Here is a 27,611-nt window from a genome sequence, read left to right on the forward strand (position 1 = left end):
CATTTTTACAGTTAACAATACACTAATACTTACAATTCAATAATTTTTCATACATTTATTGTATCTTTCAAAATCACACTGTAACAGCTGTCCAAATGTTTGCTTTTCACAGTTGCGTCTTGTGGAAACAGTAGAAAACTGTTTCAATATTTAAACAGCAAGAGATTTATACATATCTGCTGACAATATTATAAAATGCCTCCACTTTTCTTTACCATGTGAAGAGCACACAGTGCCCTGAAGAGATTTGGTACCACTCTCATAGCTGTGCATTAAACACGGAGTTGGAGCCCAGAGACAATCCATTTATCTTAACATAAAGACTGGGACCAGAGTGAAAGTTAAAAAACAAACAAAAAAACGTTTTTGCTTCATCTGTACAATTTAAAATCAAAAATGTATGTTTTTACAATTTAAACAAAGCTTTAGAGGATCTGCATCTTCCAGTCTTTACACTAAGCTACTCGCCTCATTGCTCCAGCTCCATACTTTACATTCAGACACGACACCGATATTGATCTTCTCATCTAACTTTCAGCAAGAAAGCAAAAAGCAAATTTTCTAAAATGTCAAACCATTCCTTTAAGTCTCCTTAAAAAAATAATAATAATAAACAAAAGAAATCATCCTAATGAACATAACATAAAAGCATTGCAATTCTTCATTAGCTTTACAGATACACTGAATTAAAAAAAATTATTCTCACATTACAAGACTTTCCTTCTCTCATTATTAAAACCATTACTATTCTCACTGGAATAGGGTGTCATCTTGGATGTCCATCTCTCATTGGACTTTATGTACATTTTTAACATGTTTTTTCAGGTGGCCTGACTGTGTGAAGTTCTTGGGGCAATGAGGGCAGGAATGTGGTTTCTCCCCTGTGTGGATATATTTGTGCCTTTTCAGGTTGTTGAAGTCTAAAAATCCTTTCCCACAGTATGGGCACCAGTGTCTCTTTTCCCCATTGTGCCACCTTAAATGCATATTTAGTTCCACCCTTCTTGCAAATTTCTTTTCACAGAGGTTGCAATGGAATGGTTTCTCTCCAGTGTGGATCCGTATGTGGGCTTCCACATCTCGTTTTGTGAAGAATCCCTTGTTACAGATCTGGCAGACAAAAGGTTTAATCCTGCTATGCACCATCTGGAGGTGTTTGGTGAGGCCAAAACTGTAGACAAAGCCCTTCCCGCACTGCTGGCAGATATGGATCCTACCATTGCGGTGCACCCGGCCATGCCGTTTAAGACCTTTGGAGTCCGAGAAACGCTTCCCACAAAGCTTGCACGAGAAAGGTCGGCGACCTGTGTGAAGGCTAACATGGCTTTCCAGGGCAGCACTGCTGCTGAGTACGCGGCCGCACTCCCCGCACTGGTTCTTCAACAGACGCCTACCAATGACCGATAAAGGCTGTAATGGCGATACAATGGGTGGTCCTCTCAAAGGTATGGGGTGGAGAGAAACACTGGGGGGGTACACTACTGTATTATTCCGGGATCTTGGAGACCTTGGGGATCTTGTCTCTTTCTTTACAGTTAAGAGAGATGACCGTTTTCCTCCTGTTGGAGGTGTTCTACTGGATGGCAATCGCGGAGGAGTCCACACAGCCGTACATTTTTTCACAGCCTCACAGCTAGCGCGATTCTCTACTAACTGGCTTGTTTTAGCTCCGTTCAGCAATTTCGATTGATTCGATTTTTTTATTTTGGCTATCTTTTTGGCCTTTGCAGCTTTAGCTAACTTCTTAGCATTCACCTCTCTCAAATTCTTTCTCAGACCGGTACCACCTTGATTTAATCTGGGTTTCTTGGCAGGAGTGGATTCCCCAGTATTTCTAGGACTGACACCATCTTTAGCCAATTTAGGCCACCTAACAGTTGGGGAACTACTTTCACACTTAGTGTTTTTAGTACCAACACCATCTGTAGTAATGCTGAACCTCCTAGGACTGAAGGAATTGGATTCTCTTTTAATCTGTGTTGAGCTAGAACCATCTTTAGGTAAGGTACAACTCCTACGGCAGAATGAAGTCGATTCATTTGTAGACATTTTAGGGCTTGTGCCATTTTTATTGAAACTAGATTGGGTCTTTTCAGGACTAGCAGCATCTCTACTTGCACCATCTGTACTTGAACTAGTCCTCTTAGGTCTCACAGAAGTAGTTTTAGTATTGTTAGGGCTACCACCAGTTTTTGTATTTTTGGGGCTAGCGCCATTCCTAGTTGAACTAGTCCTCCCAGGATGCACAGAAGTGTTTTTGGTCATTTTAGGGCTGACAGAGTTTTTAATTGCACTAGATCTCCTAGGATTCACAGAAGTGGATTTTTTATTTTTGGAGGCTACACCATCTGTACCAGTCCTCCTAGGACTCACAGAAGTTGATTTTTTATTTTTGGAGCCTACACCATCGGTACCAGTCCTCCTAGGACTCACAGAAGTTGATTTTGTATTTTTGGAGCCTATACCATCTCTACTTGAACCAGAAATCCTAGGACTCTCAGGAGTGGATTCACTATTAGCATTAGACCTCCTAGAACTGACACAAGTCGGTTCACCAACAATCTTCTTAGGGTTAACCACATCTTTACATAATCCTGATCTCCTAGGACTAATGGAAGTGGGGTCGTTCGTTGTCTTTTTTAGAGATGTAACATCTTCCACTGCTCCTGGCATTTCTGGGCTTACAGTAATAGGTTCACTAGTTGTGTTTTTATCATTTGGACTGTGATTCTCTAATCTAGGTTTCTTTTGGCTTGCAGCGGGATTTGTTTCTGCACGTGATGCTAGATTTGTTTCACTTCTTCTAGCTTGCAAGTGGGGTTTGAGGTAACTTCGGAGTCTGGACATTTTTTGTAACCTTTCCTTGTCACTGGTGCTGGTCTCCGCACAGGAACCTCTGGCACTTACAGAGTCATTAGAGGTGGCCTATAAAACAAGGAAAGAAGAAAAATAAATGTTGCAAAGCAATCACAATACTTGTTGCAGTAATTTCAGTTAAATATGATAAAAAAAAAAAAAGAATATTAATTTAATATTCAGTATAGCTATATAATTTGCAAATTGGACACATTTCAGAATCTCTCCCTCAGTTTCAACATAACTTGCATAAAGATTTAACATAACTAAAAATGTGGTCAACCACCTAGCCGCTGTGTGCCTTCCTCAAAAAGGTGAGTAACAAAACAATTAATCAATAGTCACATTCTTCATTAAAAGGTACCCACTACAGGCTGGCGGCTGTATGTGTAGTAAGCAAAACAAATATTAAATTTATCCACACGGCACATTTACCACTACATTACCTTTTTTGGATCTTGTACAACAGGTGACACTGCCAGCTGTGCCAGAAACTGTGCTTTAGTCATCTGCAAACGAGGGTGAGCTGAGTCCTTGGGAGTGACAGAGGTTAGATGAATGATGGCAGAAGATTGTTTTTCTTCAATTGCTGGGTCATTAGGTAACGCACAATCTTGCACTGCAGGGCTGATCAGTTCCTCGTCCAAATCAGAAGTAGGTTCACCAGCTGTACCAGATATAGCTGAAGGCTCAGTCACGTTAATAGCTGGTGCTGACACTTCGGATGATGTAGATGGCTGCACATTCTTGCTGTTGGGGGACTCTTCCAAAGTGGTGCAGTTTTCAGAGGGCAATGATGCCTTCTCTTGAATATCATTTGGTTCTTCTGACATTTGAGAGGTTTTTACAGAAACAATAACTGGAGATTCTTTTAAACTGGGACAAATGTCAGTGGATAACACAAGTGTCTCTGATGGTTGTGTAGATATGACCACAGATGATGGTTTCGCATGTGTGGTACCTTCATTCAAAATGGACTGAGTTGTAGAAGATCCATTTGTATGCAGTTTTGAGACTAAGACTGATTCTTCAGTTGAAATTGGAAATGGGAGCCTGGTTAATCTGACCACAGCAGATTGTTCTAAAGTTGGTGGTACCGCTGGAGTCTTGGAGGTTGGCACTAGCCCAGCTGACTTTAAAGTGGAACAGGTTTCTGTAGGGACATTTATTGTTTCAGAAGCAGAGGCAGTTTGTTTGGGAGAGTCCAAGTTGTCCGATGCATCAACCTTCCTTTGAGACAATATTGTGACCACTTCATCTGAAGCGGGTTGTGTATCCACAGAAACACTTAACTCCTGTGATGAAGAGACCAACTGCGACGATGACACTTTAACAGGAGCAGATGATTTGGCTGACTCCTGCTTTGATGTCGGAACAGTCGTCTGTGATTGACAGTTTGTTGGTGCCACAACTGACACCTGTCTTGGGATTATAATTGTTATTTTTGGGGGTGGTAGAGTCCCAGACTGTGGGTTTGTTGATGTGCTGGTCGACGGTGAAGACGAAAGCGGCTTGCTGGTCGTAATATATATTGTATTCTGAGGAACAGAGGAAAAGGAGGGTTTTCCGAGAGGTACGGCTGCAGCTTTAGAGCCTGAAAGTATCCTACTATTCTGTGTAGCAACAGCTGTTGAGACCGCAGGAAGCCGGGCGGGAGGCTGTGCTACAATTTTATGAGGCATTAATGAGGGTACTGATCTTGACACGACAATTATTTTATGAGGCATTGTGTTAGTCAGTTGACTGGTCGATACTGATGTTAATAGAGGAAGGGGAGAGCCCAACTGTGATTGCACACTTGTTTGAGTTGCAGAAGTTGATGAAGGCATTATAGATGTGGTAGTATTGGATACAGTGACCATATGCTGTTTTGATAGGACAACATTGATGTGGGCCAGAGCTGCATTGGTTGGAGTGGCATCTGTAGTCTGAGGAGCGGCACTACGTTTCTTTATTGTCGACTGTGTTGTGGACAGCTCAGTTATGGGTAGATTGCTTGCAGCTCCAGGAGTTCCAACAGGAGATGCTGGAGTTTTTTGTTTAGCTGGGACCTCGTTCATAATTTGTAAGGTACCCACACTTGGAGAACACTGGGTTTGGGGTGGTGCTGCCATTCTTTGTGGAACGGAGAATGTATTTTCTACCGTTGACTGATTCATGGCTTCAACTAATAACATTGCATCCTGAAGAGTTACAGAGGTGCGGCGTTCTCTGGGATGAACAAACTCAGCTGATGAAGTGTTTAGTGTTTCAACTATAGAGGAAACTTTAGTGGATGGAGCCTGAAGGTCCCCTTTTTTTATTTCTGTTGAAGGTTGTGGAGATTTAGATGTTTTTTTCTTTTCAGAGGAACATCTTCTACTGAAAGATGCTACCGAAACCGCCAGGGTATCAACCTTATTGTGCTCTATGTCTTTTACAGCAGTGTTTGCTTTCTCCCGGACTGATGAAGTGATAATGGATGAAGCTTCTTTAGGCTGAACTGGGGATGCTTCTGGAGGCTCGGATGAAGTGATGTTCAGTGTACCAACCTCAATCTCTTCCACTGTTGTTGTAGGGGGATTTTTCACTTCTTGCTCTGTTGCAATATAAGATGATGGTGACTGAAGGATTTTTTTCACAGACTGTTGTTTTGCTTTCTTTGGTGGCCGTCCTCTTTTGCGTCGTACTGGCAAGTCAGGCTGGGAACTAACCTCAACTTCTGCCACGTCATTTTTTAATTTATCCCAGGCTTCTCCTTTGTTGAGTGGCGTGGATTGTGCCAACTGTTCCTCTGTAGATTCCACTACTGCACACTGCTGCAGAGTAACATCATTTTTCTCATTTACTTCGTCCTCTCTTTGATATTGTTGAGGGACCACCAATGGCTGCTCTTTTTCAAGGGGTTCAGCCTCCGATTTATACTGAGCAACCATTAATGGGTGTTTTTCAGATGGTATGAGTTCTCCCTGTGTCCCAATTTCTGATATCTTCAGACCGACTTCAGACTCTTCTTCAATGTCATCTTTAATTGCAGCGAGTGAGATGACTAATGAATGCTCTAGCTCAGAAGATTGGCTCTGGGCTCCTTGTAAACCACTATCCATTCCCAAACAAGGTGATTTTAGGGCCACTTCGGTCTCTTCAACTTTTTGAGGCAAGGGCCCACAAACAGAGGCCTGTGGTGAATCTAGGCACAGCAGTGAGAGAGACATCACATAGGAAACAGGAGAAGAAAAAAAGAAAACAAAGGTGAGAATGGTGCTGGAATCCTTAACAAAAGGTTGTGGGTTTCTTAATTCTTAATAATCTTACAAATTATTAGGGCTGCCCCCTAATAGTTGACTAAACAATTCGTCACTGAAAAGATTCTTAATCAACCAACCTTTCATTAGTTGGTTAGTCACAGAGCCTGCCCTTTGTCAAACTCCATTCGGAAACTGCAGCTTGTCACCAGGACTTAAGTATCTGTGGATTGTTGCAACACAGACCTTTTTCTTGTAACACAGCATTCACTTACTGGCACTGTACCAACTGTACTAGACGCAAGTAGCAAGTTAGTGGTCCCATTGGCTGACTGTACCCGGACTAAGTTTGTCTACACCGCCCGCACAGGAGCTTTGGACCATCGGGAGGAGGAGGTTTTCATGCCCAGGGTGGGGTAAGCAGTAGGGGATGCTACTGAAGAGCGGCGCCGGAAAGTGTGGGCAACTGTAACAGTCTCAGCAGTCTCTCAGTAAGCATGGCCGGATCAGGACCAAACACAGTCTAAGATGCCCGACGGAGGCCCGTCTGACTATGACAGTAGGGCAAAAAAAGATTCCTCAAGTAACTTGTGTACTAAAAATTATTTATTCAAATTATTTGCATCGAGGCTTGGTTTAATCCATATAACTATATACATCTCACTGTGTTTTGCATGGATGATTATTACTGTCGAACAACGCACTTAAGCTTTGTGTGATCAGAGACTGTTCAGAGTGTCTTTGGTGTGATTTGACAGTACGCAATATTCAATAAATGTTGGATTTTATTCACTTGAAACATACAGGAATGCATGAAAGAGGTTTATTTTGTTGAGGAAAAAGGACTGGAAAGAGCTTCTACTTGTGTTTTTTACTAATATTTACTCGTGAAAATTTGTTGAAATTTTTTTTATCATAATTGTTTTGAATGTTCTACCTCATCTTTGTGAAGTGATGCACTGTTTGGCCTCAAGTGTTGCCCATAAAGAGTTCAAACCACAATTAACCATCAGGTTTCTTCAACTAACTCACTCAGAGGCAAAAATCAGCCTTTAAACTCGAAAAAACAATTTGATACTTATCGTGATAATTATCGATATCGAAAGATATGAAACTTTTTATCATGATAACATTTTTGTCCATATTGTCCAGCCCTAACATCATCCATCATGTTGATAACTCCGTGAAGATTTGTTCTTGTGAAGATGGAAGTTATCTTTTCCCGTGTTTTGAATGACACGTGTACTGTGTTGAAAATAAATTGAAATAAATTCAAATGTTCAGTCTTCTTGCTGGTTGTTTCGACAAATTCAGAATCCTAACCACTTTTGAGGTTAGCATTATCGTAAATGGGCGGCTTGCATCACGCCCATTGTAAAATATATATTTTAAAGGCTCACTATTACGGTTTTTATCTGTAATATAGCCCAGTGTAAACAATGTGCGATGACTAGTTGACTTATGGATTGAACTAACAACAAGTAATCGACCACAACATTTTTTGGGACAGCCCGACAAATAACTTTAGTTTAATTTTTAATTCCTCACCTGCTTTATCGCTCAAGACTTGCCCACAGACGACAGCGGACTCAACTTCCTCTTCCTTCAAGACAGACTGCAGAGAAGAATCATCGTAAGAGTCACGTAAAGGGGTGGCAAAAAGTCCAATTTTGAGTAGACTCAAATGGGAAAATAAATGTATTTGCTGTTAAGATACACGCACCTCCTGTTTTACCAGTATAAATGCCATTTGAGAATTTTCTTCTCCATACGTGTCATTGTTGTGCCCCTGCAAAGCATACTCCTGATAACCGCATCGTTGCTCTTGGTTTTGCAATGATGAGTGCCTCAATTGTTGACATTGCTCAACCAACATCATGCGTACAGGAACAAGGTCTGTAAACAAACACACAGAAAACAGGACAACTGGTCATTTTTTAAGACTATGGTCTTCAAAAAAAAGGTACTATAACTTAAACTGCTGAATCCACAAATGCTGTTTGTTTGGACTTCAGGCTGCTTGATTATGGCAAAAATCACAATTACAATTATTTTGGTTAATATTGAGAACGATTAATATGATGGAAGCATAATGAATTTATTTAACTGTCAATTTACTGAAAAGAAAATGTCTAACAGTGGCTTTATATGAACTTTAAATTTAATTCAACTGAAAAACAACAAAAAAAAAGTATTTCTTCTTACCACCACCACCAGGGCTAAACCATTAATCATTTTCAAATCGAAACTGCGATTTCAAAGAACACGATTAGCTAATCATGAAAACTGCGATTAAAATGTAGTTACAGCGCATCTGACCCAATTGTTGATTTTAATTGTTCTTTATCTTCTGTGAAAGCACATTGTACTCTGATAAGTGCTCTACAAATAATAGCGGTGCGCCGATCAGGATCTTTTGGGCCGATCACCGATTGCTGAAAGCAGTATCGGCCGATACCGATCACTGGGTCTATTTGGAGCCTTTTATTTATCGTGTAGCATTATACAGTATACTGTATATTTATTTAACTGGTCCTAAAACAATGTATTAAGTGTTAAAGTTAACATATGATAAAGTATCATGAAATGCCAACTGTTTATTTTATTGCCAGGAAACATGGGCAACAAATTCAGCTCAATCTGTCTTAGAGACTTAAACCATAGCAGCCTTTGCCTGGTTACTGTGAACATGTTATAACTTAAATATAGCTTTACTGTGGAATAAACTACAAAAACAGAACAAACAGCATCTTTATAAATTTACTACAACCATAAAAACTGCAACAAAAAAGGCTGTAGCCAAAATATTTAGGAGATAAAGAAGCACAGGCATCATGATTCCCTTATGAAAATAAGGAAAATTTAAATAAATAAAAGTACAATTTAAATTCCATATTATACTGTTAGTATATATTGTTATTACTTAGCCTACTATATTCATTATAATTTCAAACGGTTTACCATTATTAGGCTATAGGCCTTATATCATTTCAGTGGATTGTTTTCATTTTTTATCCTTGTGCACGAAGCACAGTCTACATCTTTTATATACTGCTGCCGACTTTACCAAAGGAGACAGTAGCAAACACTTTAAATACGGCCAGAGGGTTTTTATTTGATTTTGTAAAAGGTTTAAAATATGGGAGATTTACAGGGAAACATTTAACGGGAGGATACCGGGTGAGAACGGAAAAATATGGGGAGAATCTTGGGGGAAAAGGGAGGGTTGACATGAGAGGAGTAGAGAGAGGAGTGGGGTAATGTGAGGCTACATCCACTGCTACGGTTTTAAAACACTCATCTAGTGGCCGTTTAGGGGTAGCCTTTACTGGGCATGCGCGTGCCAGTGTAAACATGAAGCAGATGGTCTACTCCGCAGTAGCAGACGATTTAGCGAAAGAAGAAAGTAATACAGACGAAGTACCACACTGGGCATTTTTTTTGCATTGACCGACAACGGCGTTGAACTGTTACTGAAAGTAACACGGGAGTACAGAGAGACGGCAGCGGAAAACAGACTGGGAGTTGTCGCAAAGTAAATGCAGCGACATGCATAGTAGGCTAACTGTTAAGTGTTTTACACAGTACATATATATATATAATACAATAACAAAACTAAAACTCTGTAAGTAGTATCGTGTTTTTGCTTTGTATGACTGATAAGACCAACTCACAAAGCCAAATTCAGATTCACTTTATTAGCCATTTGCAGTATAAAACCACATTGGAAAAGAATATGCAAGAAGCTTAAAGTGCAATGTCAAAGACCTAACATAAAACAGACAAAAAAATGTGAGTGTGTGTTATCGTTTATCTGTTTTGTCCACCGGGTCAGCAGTGTTTTCAAACAAACATCTTCTGATTCACTGTTTTAATCTGGATGGGAGGCGTTTTGTAATGAAAACAGAGCGAGAGAGAGGCAGTGAGGCTCTGTGAGTGGCGCTGCTCTTTGCATAAGGAAACTCACACTGAAGGATCAGTCCGTCTCTGCCTGATGCGCTGAGTGTCTATTATACTCCGGTTGCGGGTGGCGTGTGTTTGAGATGAGCACAGCCGCAACAGTTTCACATGATCGCTCATGAGCGACACACACACACGCCACCCGCAACAGTTTCACATGATCGCTCACGCATGTTGTTCCACTTGTCTGATTGCTGCTCAACTCTAAATGTAAATGATTAAGTGGGTGCATTAATCCCTTCTTGTCTGAGAAGGACTCTGCTAGCTAGCTTTGAAAACCGCTCAGACCGTGTCGTGAAACATTCTAGCTGCCGTTGAAAATTTGTCTGTCGAGTATTGCATCATCTGATTGGCTTTTCTTATAGGCCTTTTTAGCGACCACCGATCAAAGTAGTTAAAGCCATTATCGGCTGATTACGATTGGTGACCGATCGATCGGAGCACCCTTAACAAATAGTTATTATTCAAGTCTCCTCCCTCTCTTAGTGCTGCACTTGGGTCTGCTAGCCTAGCCACCAAAGTTTTGGTAATAAAAACTTGTTTTAGTTAGCCTACACTTAGAGAATAAAGCAACAGAGCTCTCTCTCACACAGTGAACAATGTTACTTTATTAACCGATAGACATTGTAATGATTAATTCATACAATAAAGAACTGATTTATTTTCTCCTTGTAACATTTTAAATATCTTAATATAATTGTTTTATTTGATTTTCCCAGTAAACAGATAGAGTGCTATTTGCTGCTGCATTTTTAAAAATACAAAGACAGGGCGGAACTTGTTGCAGATATTGATTGGCTTATACAGTAACTTAGCCTATAACGCTGAATGTGACCGCTCCCACCCAGTCATGCGGACTGTGTGCGGACTGATTCCAGCTCCCATTGATTGCACACTGGGGCTGGACCGGGACTAAACACAGCCTCAGAGACTGACATAGGCCAGTCTGACGACAGGGAATACAGTGCCAAAGAGATTTTCTTAAGGAGTTTGGCTCTTGGTACCGGGTTTTGGGCTGACTAAGCTAACAGGACCGCTTGCTGCACGTTTAACCGAGCTAACTAGCTACAGATACAGCTAGCGGTTTAGCAAAAAGCAAAGCTGTCTGTCCACCAAGAAAATCTGTACTGTCATCCCTGTTGGTCTTTGAGGCTGTATTCGGCCCCGTTCATGCTGCGTTCACTGGGAGATTGATCTTGGCCGAGCTCCCAGTCCGGCCTCAGCCAGCTATGACCACTAACATTAATTGCACGGAATAAAATTATAAACACCACTTTTGTTTTTGCCCCCATTCATCATGAGCTGAATCAAAGTCCTTAAATGCAAGTCATGCCACTCGGCAGCCATCTTGGCAACGCCTCCAGGCAGCTATTTTGGACTAACAAGACCAGGCTCCTAACTGAATGAATGGGGAGAGAGCCAGAACTGCACTTTCACTGGTCACCAGGACATAAAAACTACATGACTAGAATCAGCAGTAAAATCTGATAAATGCTGAAAAAGTTGGATGACTTGGTCCCAAAATAAGGTTTAAAAAGCTATTTTTCCAACCGGTTATATTTCTACTACGCATGCGTCACCTCTTCCACGCATGTGCAGTAGAAGTAAAACAGACCCTTACGTCAGTGGCACATTTGCGAGTGGCCTTTTATTGTGGCCAGCCTAAGGCACACCTGTGCAATGCCCATGCTGTCTGATCAGCATCTTGATGTCGACCACAAAGGGTCAAAATCAATGGTTGTATTTCAGATGAGTTGTATGTTGGCACTGGTTCACCGCAGGGGTGTATCTTGAGCCCCCTATTGTTCACATTGTATACTCATGACCTTGAACCATCCATTGCTAATAATGTGATAATCAAATATGCCGATGACACAACTATCATTGGGCTGATTAGTTCAAACGATGAATCTCATTATCGTGAGGAGGTGGAGAATGTTGTTGAATGGAGCAAGGAAAATATCTTGCTTTTGAACACTTCAAAAACATGTGAACTTGTTGATTTTTGTCACAATAGGAATCAAGTGCCTATTACTATCCATGATTCCGATGTGCAGATTACTGAGAAATGTAAATTTTTGGGTGTGACTCTTTCGCATGATTTGAACTGGAGCTCTACTACGACTAATATTGCTAAGAAAGCGAGACAGCACCTCTTCTTTTTATGTAGGCTTCGAGAGTTCACTCAAATTACTAAAGATTCTTTTGAACTTTTACTATTGTGTAATTGAGAGTGTCCTAACTAGTTGTATTACTGTGTGGTTTGGTAATCTCACCTTGAAAGAGAAGAAGGCTTTGAACAAAGTGGTTTGCTCAGCCAGCAGGATCATTGGCTGTACTTTGCGGCTCCTGGAGGTTACATATAAAGCCAGAGACTTTTGAATCGAGCTTTAAAACTTGCTAATGATGCTTTAGGCCATCCTGCAGGGGCCTTCTTTGAGATGCTTCCCTCAGGGAGAAGGTATCGCTCTGTCAAATGTTCTACTGATCGCCATTTCAACAGTTTCTTTCCCCAAGCTGTGATCACTTTAAACAAAGCACTTTAAATTAGGCACTTTATATCTTATGTATGGATTTTATTGTATAGTGTTTTACTACTGAGTTTTATGTGGCGTTATTTCTTATTATGTGGTGTCATTGCACTTTGGGCTTCTTGCATATTCTTTTCCAATGTGGTTTTATACTGCAAATGGCTAATAAAGTGAATCTGAATCTGATATGCCACACCTGTGAGGTGGCGTGATTATCTCAGCAAAGGAAAAGTGAACAATATTTGAGAGAAATAGGCCTTTTGTGTACACAGAGAAAGTCTTAGTTCTTTGAGTTCAGCTCATGATAAATGGGGTCAAAAACAAAAGTGTTGCATTTAGAATTTTGTTCAGTGTAGCAACAAGTAAAGCCATTTGTTCATCAGCAAACTCTGTAAATCACAGAGAGTTGAGGCAGAGCTGCTGGGAGACATGGGCTGCAGATCGTCCAGCCCTAGGAGTCAGCTGTAAATTTTTTGTCTACACTTTGGGCCCGTTAGTATTAATCTGGCATTGTTTAAACGCGACAGCCTAGTATTGTCACTGACCATGTCCATTCCCAGTGTACCCATCTTCTGATGGCTACTTCCAGCAGGTTAATACACCACGTCACAAAGCTCAAATCATCTCAAACTAGGGTTGGGCCGATAGACGACACGCTGACAGATGGTCGATGGCTGAGCAGGGGATTGTAAAAAACACCACAGGTAAACACACCGGCTTGCCCCGCCACTCTGTCTCCTCACCTGTGTACTCCACTTTCTGTATCAGCAGTGGCCTACGTTTTATAAAGTCGCCTAAAAAACACAGACCGTCTTTTTTCCATATGTTTCCACCCGTGATCCATTATCACAGCAGCAGGTGAGCCGCTTATGGGCTTGTTAATGACAAATCAAACAACCGAAACCAACATCTGCACACTGTGTGTTCACTGCCGCTTTACCTGGTCCGTGCTTGTAACGTCATAGGCTACCAAGTTTTTAACCGAGTGAAGCGAAAGAATACATGCACATGAGACGACCGGTATCCCCTCTGCACGCATGTGCGCTCCCCCGATGCCGTCGTCCATCTCGATGTTTCAGTGTAGACATAGTCCGATGGAAATTTTGTAGACAACGCCCAACCCTATCTCAAACTGGTTTCTTGAACATGACAATGAGTTTCACTGTACTCCGATGGCCTCCACAGCCACCAGATCTCAATCCAACACAGCACCTTTGGGATGTTGTGATTTGGGAGATGGATGGTCAGCAGACAAATCTGCAGCAACCGCGTGATGCTATCATGTCAATATGGACCAACACCTTGTTGAAAGTACACCACAAAGAATTAAGGCAATTCTGAAGGGGGTTCAACCAGGTACTGTGGTACAAGGTATACCTAATAAATATAATATAATATTAATATAATAATAAATTAAAATAATTACGATTTTCGTATAATCGAGCAGCCCAACTGTGATAATGTTCGAGAGTGGTAAATTCCTGTCTGAGTATTATACACCTCTGTGCAGTGCAGCTATAAAGACTTTTGATTTCCAACGTGGTCCAGACAACATGTCATATACCAATTTTTGTAGCTTAACAAGACCCTTACAATATATGCATTCCTGTCACAATTAACAGAAGTACTGCAACCAAGCAGGATCCTCTGGGTCTAAAATGTCAAAACAATGTGGAAGTGCCTTAAACCTGCATTCTTTCAAACGGCCAGCAGGGGGTGACTCCATTGGTTGCAAAAAGAAGTCCAACTGCATGATCGCTAGTTGCAAGTCTTCTTCAATACAGCATGATGTTCATTTAGGTTATTATGGTCCCTTTTTGAGGATAAGAGATGACAAAGCAGGGTATGTTTTAGGGTGTGTCTATAGCCACTTTTCCACTGCATAGTACCAGCTCAACTTGCCCCCTTTTTTTTGTTTTTTCCATTGTGGAAAAGTTGTACTTGTACCTGCTATCGGGTACTTTTTTCATATCACCTCCATCTTATCTGTCTTTACATTCTGAGTAATGTTGAAACTAGGGCTGTCAGCATTAACGCGTTAATGGAGATGAGATTAAGGACTGATCATAACGCGTTTTAATTGTGTTAATCGCGTGTGTCACTGGTGCTGTTACCAAAGAATCTTTGCTAAAAAGATCTTTGGCTGCTACTATTTTGACCCTTCGATGCACCCTTACTTGTCTTCATGAGCCACAGACACTTCCTACCTCCTGCTGCAGCCATGGAGATGAACAATAACACAGTCCCAGACGGCTCCGTTGACAAGTCAAAAGCAGTATGCACCTTGTGTGAAATGGAATTAAAATATCATCAAAGCACTTTGAGGTTAAGCTAACATTACCATCAATGAGCTTAGCATACAGCTAATCAGGACTGAGGCCAAGCACTGTTTTGGAGTGCCCAAGTTATATACATTGACGTTGCGGGGGACAATTGTTGCACGCATACATAGCCTGTATGAAACGGAGAAAGAAGTCAAACTGAAACTCTTACTTAAAGCAAGTGCTGTCTCATTGGTTTCAACTGAATTCAAATATAATGTAGCTATGGAGTATTTTGTTATGCACTTTATAATAATGTGTCTACATTTTGTACATGCACTTTTGCTGTAGAATTTTTGAAAGCAAGCTTAAGGAAGACTATATTTCATTTACATTTCTCGTTGCACATCTTTTGATTTGAAATAATCAAATAAATCCTAAAGTCAAGTTCAAAAACTAACTTTCTATGCATTAATTGTTAATACAGACTTAAAACAGTTAAGATATATTATAATAATAATAAAACATGCGATTAATCGCGATTAACTATTGAAATTCAGTGCTCAATCGCAAATTAAGAAAAAATTCATCGTTTGACAGCCCTAGTTGAAACGTTTTAACTTAAATCTCAGCTGTATGTGCGTCGCGACAGTTGTGTGCGGCGGCACTATGACGACCAGCTACATTGAGGGGTACTCTCTGCAATGGAAACCTGAGGACGGCCAAGCCGAGTCGAGGCAAGTTGAGCTGGTTCTGGTAATGGAAAAACGGCAGAAGAAGTGGGGAACGCTGATGTGTTTGCAGCAGAGGTACGTTAGGTCTGTGAGTGTGAAGAGAACTGAAGGAGGCGAATTCAATAAGTGAGTGATGCTTAAGATTGAGAATGAAGTATAATTAAAACAGTGAAATAAGAAACAAGCTAAGCTACTAAAAAAAACAGTAAAAACAAGTCCGCTATAACAGCTCCCTCCCCTTCCCTCTTAGCAGAAAATATAATAATATATTTTATACCGGAATTCTGCCTAACAGTACTGGGATTTGACTTTTTGGCCATATCGCCCAGCCCTAGTTGCTATGACGACCAGCTACATTGAGGGGTACTATCTCTGGGTACTATCTGCAATGGAAAACGGAGGAGGGTGGGCCAAAACTGAGTAGAGTTGAGGCGAGCTGGTACTGGTAATGGAAAAACAGCATATCTGGTGATTGCCACGTTGCTATCATGGAGACCTGTCATTCATGATAGAGGCTACTCGTATACACTGCACTGTATACATTTAACCAGCACCGTTGAAAAAGCTCATAAAAGGAGAAGGCTGTCCATTTTTTTCCCCCCGGTAAGTACATTTTGTTTTACAACTGTTTTTTTCCATTAGCCAAAATTAGCATCCCAGTTAATATCAGTTACCGTGAATTACCAATGCACCTTGATAACCAAGCTGGCTAGTTAAATACGGCCACATCTGGTTCCAAAGAAAACAAGATGACGATAGCCAAAATGCCAAACTCAAGGCTTCAAACAGTAGTCCATAAACCAATGGGTGACGTCACGGTGGCAATGTCCACTTCTTTTATTCAGTCTATGATTGCAACTCAAGATGGCTAGCTAGCTGTGTGTTAAATGTGAGAAATACAGATCAATACATACCCACTAGGTCAATACACCAATACAGGCCTGGTCTGTACTGTATTGAAAGTAATTACAAATTTAAATTGCAATGGCAATACTGATCAGACTACACTGCATGATCCAGCCCCAATATCACATAGCATTTCTTAAATGTTTCTTTCATTAAGAGATTTTTTATATGATGAAAATAAAACATTTTCATTGTCACCTGTTTCAATTCAACAGCATGTAGCTTCACCCAGTGTTGAAGCCAAATAGATCTGAAATTACAGTATTGAATCTAAGGCATACAGTTAAATTGAGAAGTCAAAATGGTAAAAGCATGTATAATGTGAAGGGATCTTGTATTTGAATTCTCTTTGTCAACAGTAGCACTATATAAAATCAAAATGCCACTTCCTGAAATAGTTGTTGTAACACAGTGTTACTAACCACACCGTTAGCTGAGATAGCATAGTATGGTTTCCCTCCCAATTGCTCTCCCATGCTGTAGACTAAGCTAGGCTATGCTAAAGCTACTGACCACAGACTCACAACAATACACAGGAACTGCCACGGGTATCCCGTATAACACAACTACACTCAGTTTTGGCTAAAACAACACACTGAATCATCAGGCAATTATATTGTTTAGGATTAACGTTACTAAGCTAATGGTGGGTACGAGGCATCACAACTCACCACATTGAACAGCGGTGTCACGTTTCTCTGAGCCCAGGCTGCGCCCTGGAAGAACCTCACTTTCTGTGTTAAAAGTCTGTTGGCTCCTCGAACCCTCAAACTGGCTGCATCTTGTTTTGAGGTCCTCGTTCTCCTCCTTCATTTTGGATATTTCTGCCTTCAGCTCGTCGACCATAGTTTCGAAAAGTTTCGTGGTCTCTGCGACAGCACTCCTGAGCATGCTCTCCATGACAGAGGCATACTTCGACTGGAAATCGTCCGCCGACATTTTGTCAATGGTTATAGTCCGTCCAAGTTTCGATTTGAATCAAAATTCTTACCATACACTTATTGTAAATTGATTAAAAACATGGTATCAGGAGCTGCCTCAACATGGCTCCTTCCCATGGACAGACGCGGCCTCGGCTTTGTGTGACGCACATCGACTGAAGGAGGGAGTTGAGCAAACATCCGGTGAGCCACTAAAATCCCAAACTGTATCTTTTGAATATTCAATTTGCAAGGAGACAATAAACTGGAACTTGAGTGGAAAATGACCACAAATACACTATGGAGTATTTTTGACCAGGAAGCGTCATTCTGTTACCGACGTCCACGCGCTGAAACGATTAAGATTGTCCCAACACAGGACCTGTATTTTCAATCACTCGGAAGTGCGGTTGTTTACGGAATCAGGAGGAAATGCAATAGCTCAACTGGAAACAAAGTAACGTTAGGTTACAGCAAAGCAATTGAATTCATTTTACTACCAAATCCACCTTGCAGTAAAGCTAAATTATAACCAGATTACATATGGTAATTGCTTGTTTCCGACAATTACTTATCTCATAGTGGTGGGAATCTGTCACGTTAACCCTGAAAAAAACTAGCGCAGCAAAATAGCTAGCTAATGTTGACATTACAAGCGACTCTTCAGTTTGTTAAACACTAGGTTTGGTGTGATGGAAGTAACCAAACGGTAAATATGGACCAACAAATACATATCTACAACATGTTTAAGTTTACCTCCACTGAGTTAAACCGAGTTTAAGAAACTGGCACGTCCAGTTTAAAGAAACCGACGTTAGCTTTGCCCGACAAATGCCTCTCCGCTACAGTCTTTGAAGTGCCAGCCGCAAGTTGCCTTCTCTTCAGTTTGCTGAAAATAAAATACTGCCCTTAGTTAGCACACACTGTTGGTATAATGGCCGAGACCATAGTAACGTTTCAGTCCCAACTCTCTGGTGTAATGGAAACGGTCTTCAAAGCTGCAATGTACGAGATCACCCGGCTGGTGGAGGACAGCTTTTTGGAAGAGGTGACACGGTGCAGGGACCAGGTCGAGTCGCTGAAGAGGCGACTGAAGTGGTCGGAGAGTCGACGTAAAGAAAAAGACGGTGACAGGAGGGGGAGATGTATTGACTGCGGAAGAGTCGTTGGGTCCGGTGAGGAAGGACCCAGAGTGACAGGTGAGTCTGCCTGCTGTCTAATGTTGTATCAATAGCGTTATATAGGTGAATATATGTACACTTGCTTTTTTTTATGAATTATACAACCAAATTTAATTGATTACCTAACTTGGGGGAAAACCATTGTAGGAAATTAATTCACATTAGATGAAGTCAACAGTGGTCCTCTGCAAAAGCTTTAAAGCAGTCAATATTTATAAATTTAACAATGAATCAAATTAGTACATGTAATGTGAAGGTGTTGCTTGTACTGACAAACTCTCAGATATTTACCGCCCAACTCTTCAGGTCTCCTTAGCTCTACAGAGCATTTTATCTCGTTCAGTGTCACTGTTTTGTTCACTCTATCCGCTCTCATTAACTTTCAGCAGCAGCAACTGTACATTACCTGCCCAGCACTAAAAGGCTGGCACACAAACACTGACATATTATCATCTTCAAAAGTGATTTGGACTTGTGTTACTGTCCACCTGGTGAGTAGTTCAATGTTTCTCTCCTTTTAGCTCTGTGTTTGGTCTGTAGTAACTCCTAAGGGAAGTCTGTGAAGATTCTCAGTCATTCAGGTCATAGTTATCCAAAGAAGGTTAAAGTCATGGGCGACTGGACTTGGTTGAAGATACTAGAACACGTTTCGTTCCTCATCCAAAAGACTTCTTCAGTTCTGACTGACTGGTAGGGAAACTTCATCACTTCCCAGGAAACTCAACAAATTGGCCTCAGGTGAGGATGCCAATGGTGGTCGTTCAGTCTTGGCCTTGGGTAGTCCTAATGACCAAAACAGCCAGGAACACTAACGACCAGCGATATCGACGATCCTGGCAAACGATCCCACAGAGGTTAAATAGCTTAGTTTCCCTACCAGTCTGTCAGAACTGAAGAAGTCCTTTGGATGAGGGACGAAACGTCTTCTGGTATCTTCAACCAAGTCCAGTGGCCCTTGACTTTAACCTTCTTGGGACTCCTGAGGGAAACGTCTGTCTCTTGAGCTGCTAAATGCTCCCCTAAGTGCACCAGTTAGTCACCGCTGTTTGGTGCTGGGCAGGTAGTGTACAGTGGGTTTTTTTTAGCTTTTCGTTGACTTCAGCTGCCTGTTGTGGCTGAAAATGATCTGTGAACCTTTGTAGAGCTGAGGGGAGCTGCAGATAATTCTGTGTGGGTTCACCACTACACGCGTGCCCTTTCACATAACCCATAGTCATGTCTGTTGTTATTATTAAAATATTGATTACTTAGATGGAGTATGACCCACCTCAGCCTTTCTAAATCTTTCAAATGCAAATGGAAATACTAGCACATGCTCCAGTTTTTCCCTATCTTCTGCTACAGAGAAAAGTCTTAAACAAGAGTGTGTGCTACAAGAAGAGATAAATAGCTCCCTGTGCACTGATGGAGAGACACCTAGGCATGAAGCAGAGGAGACCCACAGTGCCATGAAGGCACCACAGGTAGATGACAGTTGATTACACTATTTGAGCTTCAATATATTACGTTTAAATGTTTAAAACGTGAGTACAGTCAATGGCAATTTCATTGGACTTGTAAGTAGAGTGTCGAGTAAACTTAATAATATTTTTTCAGTAGTCTCTATTTTGTGTAAATTCTCAGTGCTTTTGCATTAAAGGAGACCTGCCTGTTGAACTAATGCTAATCTTATTGTTTCTCTTGAGGTGAGTAGAGCTAAACTTCCAGTATCAATGGTGTCTTTCTACATGTCTGCCAGTCTCCAGGTGTTCAGGGTGAAAAGCTGGATAGACTGCTCAAGGAGGAAGCTTTTCGGATCACGGAAACTAATGAGTCCCAAGAGAGATGGGGAGTCAATGTAGAGGGTCAGTGTCTTCATATATGCAGATTCAGAGAAACAAATTTTTAAAGGGGGTTTTAAGCATATTAATAGCTTGATAGATGATTCACATTCTCAACAGTGGCTTCAAAGTAATTGTTCTCACGGTCCATTTGCTAAACGTGTCATTGTAGTTCCTGTAACCATATTTCTCCTCTCATTGGTCAGAAACGGAGGCATCAGGTGTGCCGGGGCCCAGTAAACGTTACGGTGACCAGAAGATCCCAAAGTGTCACGTGAACTGGGAAGCTGGCTTTGACCAGAGGCCACAATCAGGCCATGGTGGTCACTCAGGTGACCCATCTGAACCCCCTTTCCAGAGCAGGTATGGTATGGAAGACTTGGGTGGCTTTGACAAGACTGGCTATGGAGACGGCAGTATGATAGACATGGGTAACTTGGATGGTTTACAAGGATCACCATCCCACCTGGGTGAGGATCTGAGTTACATGGGACACTATGAGGGGGACGTGGAAGCACCGGAAGAAACCGAGCATCAAACTTACCAAGCAGGCGTCGCACGGAATAGAAGCGGTGCACTTGGTTCACCTGAAGGCTCTCCCTCAAGGACTAACATCGACGTAAGTGGTGAGTTCAGCTGTTTATTGATCAATGAAGAAGGGTATCTACAGGACCAGAGTGTCTTGTACCCCGAACAAATGTCTGGTGAATTAAGCGGCAGGTTGAGCCTCCGGACCCAGGGCATTCGCACTGACCCATCTTTAGACAGCACAGGCGATATGTATGGACCCTCACATGCATACAGTGATACCTTAAACCTGGGAGAGCGGTTGCAGCATCCGGCAGGAGGGAGAGGAGGGAGGAGACACACCTGTAACCAGTGCTCCATATCCTTCCCTGATTCCGCCTCACTAAAGGTCCACAAGCAGACACACAAAGGCACGGGTCAAGTGCCACAATACTCCTGCAACCAGTGCGGAAAGACTTTCACTCAAGCCTGTAACCTCAAAGTCCACCAGAGGATTCACTCTGGGCAAGGGCTTCACCTCTGCAGCCACTGTGGTAAAAGTTTCCCGTCGTTCTCTGACCTGAAGTCCCACAAGTGTGGACAAACAGGTGACAAACCTTACTGCTGCACTGTATGCGGGAACAAGTTCAGCCGTCTCTGGAATCTGAAGTTGCACCGGAGAATTCACACACAGGAAAAACCTCACCAGTGCACAATGTGTGATAAGAGCTTCACACGGGCAGACATACTGAAGGTTCACCAGCGGACCCACACAGGGGAACGCCCATACTGCTGCGCTGTCTGTGGCCTCAGCTTCAAACGCCTGGATCATCTGAAATCGCATCAACGCAAACACATGACAGATCTATAAAACTAGGGACATTTTGGGAGAGCGAATAAGAGAATTTAAGCTTGTTTGATGTACTAAGAGATTTAAAAATGAATGCTTTTATATAAGAACCATGGCTGTTTTTTTTAAAAAAAACACAAAGCCCTGTTTTTATTTCTTCTTTTCAATTCCAAGTCCTTGGGTTTTAATTAAAATGTTTTTGTTGGTATGAAAAAGAAAACATACCCATTTTTGTGTTTGATAAAATACATCTTGTTTGTTGCCCATTTGTTGCTGCATATTTTATTACTGAAAAATTGACTTATAAAAGAGGCTGAGTGACATTATCCTTGTACTTACATTACCGATTCAAAATAAAACTACAAATGATGTCTGTAGATGTTTTCTATAAATGAAATAATTGAGGCATTTGCATTTTTAAAGGATTACTTTCATTTGTCCAATTCTTTTTCTAATTACAGTCTACAATTGACTATAAAGTGAATCCCATGTGGCAAAAGGAAAAACGGGTAAAATTCCTTTACTACAGAACACCCCTAAATAAGTCATACAAGTACATCAACCATTGCCCCGATGTATTATAATGCATTAATCTCAAATGTATATAAGTCAATCAGGCATTTTCATTTGTTTGCCAAAGAGGAAGTAGGGAAAATCAAAGTGGAGCATGAGCTTAAAATTAGAGGCCAACCCAGTGCTGAGCCCTGTTGTTACATATGAGTGCGACAGTAAAGACACATCCGGGTAGCATGATCAAGAGTTTGGAAAATAACAAGGGAAATATTTGTAGGGCTCTGAAAAAAATGATTACTCTAGTTGACATTCCAGTGGTTTCTCGTGTTCATTAGAGAGCTGATCAGAAACCTACTAGCAGGTGGTTTAGAGGACATGATGCAGTTTGGATAGAAGTCAGAGGTGTCACAGAGGCATCTTCATATCTTATCAGGCCTCATCTCAGAAAAAGGACTGATCAGAAGTCACCTTCTTGTTGCTAGAGGAGGAAGAGAGGCAGGTCAAGAGAATAAAAGGGAAATATCTGTGGTTGGAAACATTTTGGAATTTAGAGAGGTAAAATACTGATTAATTAATAAAGTAGTCAAAGATGTTTAAGAACATCCATCAAAGCAACTTATGTATGTTGCCTAACAGGAAAGGCTTTTTGGACCTCCATAGGACCAGCAGAGTCTCTGTGGTGTCTGCATGTTCTTCCCACGGTTGTACAAGGTGTCTGGGTGTTCCAGATTTCTGATGAAAATGTTTCTGTCGACCAGTGGCCATTGTCTCTTACAAACTACTAAATGTAATAATTGGAGAGTTAATGCACATGATAATTTTCATCAAGGGGATACAAAGTTAACATATCTAGAATATGTGGTAACATAATATCAGTAGGCTAGTATCAAAAACTGGAACTCAATCATAGGCATGATCTATTTTAAAATGGGTATAATCTCACTGTTTGCCGTCTTTCAATGAAGCAGTGAAGGAGAGAGAGATCGTGTCGATTCATCCCTGGTGTAAACAACAGCACTTACTGCTTGGCGCAGCCTATGGGTTTCCCTTTATTAAAACGCGTTTTGTTATTCACACACACTCACAGGTAAGGCCACCGTACTGCGCTGCGAATGATGTCACGAGCAAAAACAACCACCACCAGCGATTGTTACAAAGCTAGCTCGGTGAAATGGTGAGTTCACGTGAATTTGCTCTGCCGAACAGTTGTTTCTCGTGGACTACATAAACCCAGGTGTAAACAGATCAACGCGCTTGGCTCGACTATGGTTTATATGAAGTGTAAGTTAGTCGTGTACGATTTGTTGACAGTTTGACGCCGTCAACGTTAGTTAGCATGCGAATGCTACCGTCAAGCTAAAGAGTCACATTAGCTGGCTAGCTGACAGTCGTGTCAGTAAATAGCTCGTTGGGCATCACCAGTCCAACCTTTTAACGTGTATTATTGAAGGAATATCTGTGTATTGTCCATCAGCTGGAGCACCTACAACAACAAGTGGACGCATAGTTGAAAAGGGACTGCTCTGCGATAATGGTGCTCAACCCAAACAACCTGTGGTAGCATTTACCAAGAAAATACTTAATGTGGAGTTCTTATCCTTCACTTTTCTTTAATTAGTCATCAAACACACGGAATTCCGTTGTCAGACACGAGACCCTGGCAGTGTATCATGTCGGACCTGGACACCCTCGTTGTGACTTTCCAGACCCAGCTCTCAGATGTGATGGAGACTGTGGTAAAGACGGCCATGTATGAGGTCACCAGGTTGGTGGAGGACGGCTTACTGGAGGAGGTGAAGCGCAGGAGCCAGGAGGTGGAGTCCCTGAGGATGCAGCTGCAGTGGGCTGAGAGAAAGTTATGTGACCAAGCGGAGAAAGAAAGAGGGAAAACTGGCAAGTGTGTTGACTGTGCAAAGGATGATGTGGAACTGTCCAGTGACGCTGCAGAAGAAAGGCCCAAAGAACAGCAGGATGGTAAGGACAAACTTATTATTATTTGGGTATAAAGCACTGTTTGATGATTATATGTACTTCAGTACTTCTTTTTTTTCAGTCATTTTAAGAGGCTGTGGTGTGAAGAAAGAGGATGCCTCTGTGGAAAGGTGGACAAGAAGCCTAAGACAGGAAGTCCTACCAGAGTTACCACAGGCAACAGACAGTCCTAGAGCCACTCACAGCCCTGAGAGGAAAACACAGGTGGGTCACAAGACTAGAGCAGAATTGCTGTCAACAATGCTACATCAACGTTGTTGTACATCAGGTGTTATGCATATCTGCTCTGACGGGAACATTCTTCAGAGCATCCAACCAACAAATCAAAATGAAACCATAGTCAGAATTATCTGATGTATTTACTGTGCTGTTCAGACAATGGGAAGAAGAAGATGTGTTGCCAGCAGTGGATGTGAAGGAAGAAGAAATGAATAACCCATCTTGTTCTTCTGTGCATTTGGGAGGGTGGAGTGGAACCCTTGATGGTGAGTATTGTGTCGCCCAGGTCCATTGTTTTCTTGGCATATGAAGTATGGACATTTATCTGTGTATTGTGAAGAAATATGAAACGTGAATTCAAAAGATATGATTTCCTTCACTTAGTATTTTCTTAATACAGTGACGCACCACTGTCCCACACACTTACCGTAACATTTTTGCTGTTTAAAAAGAGCTGACTGAGCCACATTTGACAGGAATTAATTTGCCACTGCGCTTGTATAGATAGAAAGGTTAATATCCTCTCCCGCTGGCAGCTTCTCAAATTTGTGTTGTTTATGTAAAATTTTGTCTTAATAAAGAGTACTTTTCAGTATTTCCCACAGAATGACTGTGGCAGTGGGTTATATTTCTATTTTTAGTATTTCTTATTTCACCATTTTAATTCTACTTCATTTTCTATTCCACACACACACCCCTACACCTCTGGTCTGTTACTGCAAACACACAGGCTTGCCCCACCTCTGTCTCTCCCTGTATGGTTCTGCTCTGCTGACTTTCTCTGTCAGCAGTATGTTTTATAAAGTTGCAGAGAAGACACAAACCCTGTCTTTTGGATTTTTCCACCGGCGAGTCTATTTTCACAGCAGCAGGTGCACCGCATGTGGAGGAGGCTTGTTGTTCATGAACTAGCCTATGAATATTAAAATGATCAAAACCAACGTGGTACTAAATGACATCTGCGCTGGTGTGTTCACTGCTGCTTTACCTGGTCTGTGCTCATAAAATATCTGAAGTAAAGTGTCCGTGTCATGTAATGTAATACCAGATAACATCTGTCTTTGTTTCTCTGCAAAATGCTACAATACGACAATGTCGCGAAATACAGTGGGTACGGAAAGTATTCAGACCCCTTTAAATTTTTCACTTTGTTTCATTGCAGCCATTTTCCAAAAATCAAGTTTTTCAAAGTTTTTTATTTTTCAGTAATGTACACTCAGCACCCCATCTTGACAGAAAAAAAACAAATGTAGAAATTTTTGCAAATTTATTAAAAAAGAAAAACTGAAATATCACATGGTCATAAGTATTCAGACCCTTTGCTCAGTATTTAGTAGAAGCACCCTTTTGATCTAATACAGCCATGAGTCGTTTTGGGAAAGATGCAACAAGTTTTTCACATCTGGATTTGGGTATCCTCTGCCATTCCTCCTTGCAGATCCTCTCCAGTTCTGTCAGGTTGGATGGTAAACGTTGGTGGACAGCCATTTTCAGGTCTCTCCAGAGATGCTCAATTGGGTTTAAGTCAGGGCTCTGGCTGGGCCATTCAAGAACAGCCACGGAGTTGTTGTGAAGCCACTCCTTCGTTATTTTAGCGGTGTGCTTAGGGTCATTGTCTTGTTGGAAGGTAAACCTTCGGCCCAGTCTGAGGTCCAGAGCACTCTGGAAAAGGTTTTCGTCCAGGATATCCCTGTACTTGGCCGCATTCATCTTTCCCTCGATTGCAACCAGTCGTCCTGTCCCTGCAGCTGAAAAACACCCCCACAGCATGATGCTGCCACCACCATGCTTCACTGTTGAGACTGTATTGGACAGGTGATGAGCAGTGCCTGGTTTCTCCACACATACCGCTTAGAATTAAGGCCATAAAGTTCTATCTTGGTCTCATCAGACCAGAGGATCTTATTTATCACCATCTTGGAGTCCTTCAGGTGTTTTTTAGCAAACTCCATGCGGGCTTTCATGTGTCTTGCACTGAGGGAGGCTTCCGTCGGGCCACTCTGCCATAAAGCCCCAACTGGTGGATTGCTGCAGTGATGGTTGACTTACTACAACTTTTCCCATCTCCCGACTGCATCTCTGGAGCTCAGCCACAGTGACCTTTGGGTTCTTCTTTACCTCTCCCACCAAGGCTCTTCTCCCCCGATAGCTCAGTTTGGCCGGACGGCCAGCTCTAGGAAGGGTTCTGGTCGTCCCAAACGTCTTCCATTTGAGGATTATGGAGGCCACTGTGCTCTTAGGAACCTTAAGTGCAGCAGAAAATTTTTTGTAACCTTGGCCAGATCTGTGCCTTGCCACAATTCTGTCTCTGAGCTCTTCAGGCAGTTCCTTTGACCTCATGATTCTCATTTGCTCTGACATGCATGTGAGCTGTAAGGTCTTATATAGACAGGTGTGTGGCTTTCCTAATCAAGTCCAATCAGTATAATCAAACACAGCTGGACTCAAATGAAGGTGTAGAACCATCTCAAGGATGATCAGAAGAAATAGACAGCACCTGAGTTAAATATGAGTGTCACAGCAAAGGGTCTGAATACTTATGACCATGTGATATTTCAGTTTTTCTTTTTTAATAAATTTGCAAAAATTTCTACATTTCTGTTTTTTTCTGTCAAGATGGGGTGCTGAGTGTACATTACTGAGAAATAAAATGAACTTTTTGATTTTTGGAAAATGGCTGCAATGAAAAAAGAGTGAAAAATTTAAAGGGGTCTGAATACTTTCCGTACCCACTGTATACCTGGGTGGCCCTCACAAGTAAAGTCTATATGTGGGAAACACTGCTTTTTTTTGTAAATCTATGCCATGTCTTCTGTAATAAATAGAATGTGTTTACAAATCCTCTTAAAGGCAGACTATTTCTAAGTTATAAAATGATTTCAGTGGTTGGAAATATTATGTTTTCAGGTTCTAGACCAAAATACTGAGCTGACACATGTAAGCTGTGGTAATAACCAAGTTGATTTTTGGTATCCATCTACTTGAAAAAGGCAGTTGAAGCAAAAATACAACCTCTGTTTCTATTCATTTATCAGGTGAAGCAGGACCTGAATCCCACAGGGCTACGAGATGGCTGAGGAACAACCGAAACAAACTCAAGAGAACAGTGAGGAATTATTGAGAAGTGTCATCAAACA

General features: G+C 41.5%; 2 protein-coding genes across 3 annotated transcripts; one reads left to right on the top strand and one right to left on the bottom strand.

Moving 5' to 3' along the window:
* Positions 1-6: 6 nt before the first annotated feature.
* On the bottom strand, positions 7-17,697 carry LOC119899687 (mucin-5AC). 2 transcript variants are annotated; one of them, XM_038714345.1, is made up of 6 exons: positions 17,144-17,697; positions 7,804-7,976; positions 7,629-7,695; positions 6,221-6,303; positions 3,303-6,025; positions 7-2,925 (listed from the first exon to the last, which is right to left on the bottom strand). In XM_038714345.1, exons 4-6 carry the CDS (start codon positions 6,225-6,227, stop codon positions 787-789), a joined length of 4,869 nt encoding a protein of 1,622 aa, XP_038570273.1. In that variant the 5' UTR covers positions 6,228-6,303; positions 7,629-7,695; positions 7,804-7,976; positions 17,144-17,697; the 3' UTR covers positions 7-786. The 2 variants fall into 2 exon arrangements, with proteins under 2 accessions (XP_038570273.1, XP_038570272.1); XM_038714344.1 differs by lacking the exon at positions 6,221-6,303.
* A 117-nt stretch (positions 17,698-17,814) lies between these two features.
* Positions 17,815-22,127, top strand: si:ch73-109d9.2 (uncharacterized protein LOC565042 homolog). The gene is made up of 4 exons (XM_038714346.1): positions 17,815-18,591; positions 19,918-20,036; positions 20,312-20,417; positions 20,600-22,127. The coding sequence occupies exons 1-4, from the start codon at positions 18,327-18,329 to the stop codon at positions 21,769-21,771; spliced, it is 1,662 nt and encodes a 553-aa protein (XP_038570274.1). The 5' UTR covers positions 17,815-18,326; the 3' UTR covers positions 21,772-22,127.
* The last annotated feature ends 5,484 nt before the right edge of the window (positions 22,128-27,611 follow it).

Source organism: Micropterus salmoides, unplaced genomic scaffold (genome assembly GCF_014851395.1).
Source record: "Micropterus salmoides isolate LMB-PRFRI ecotype aquatic unplaced genomic scaffold, ASM1485139v1 Ms_hic_scaffold_12, whole genome shotgun sequence".
Classification (NCBI taxonomy): Eukaryota; Metazoa; Chordata; class Actinopteri; order Centrarchiformes; family Centrarchidae; genus Micropterus; species Micropterus salmoides.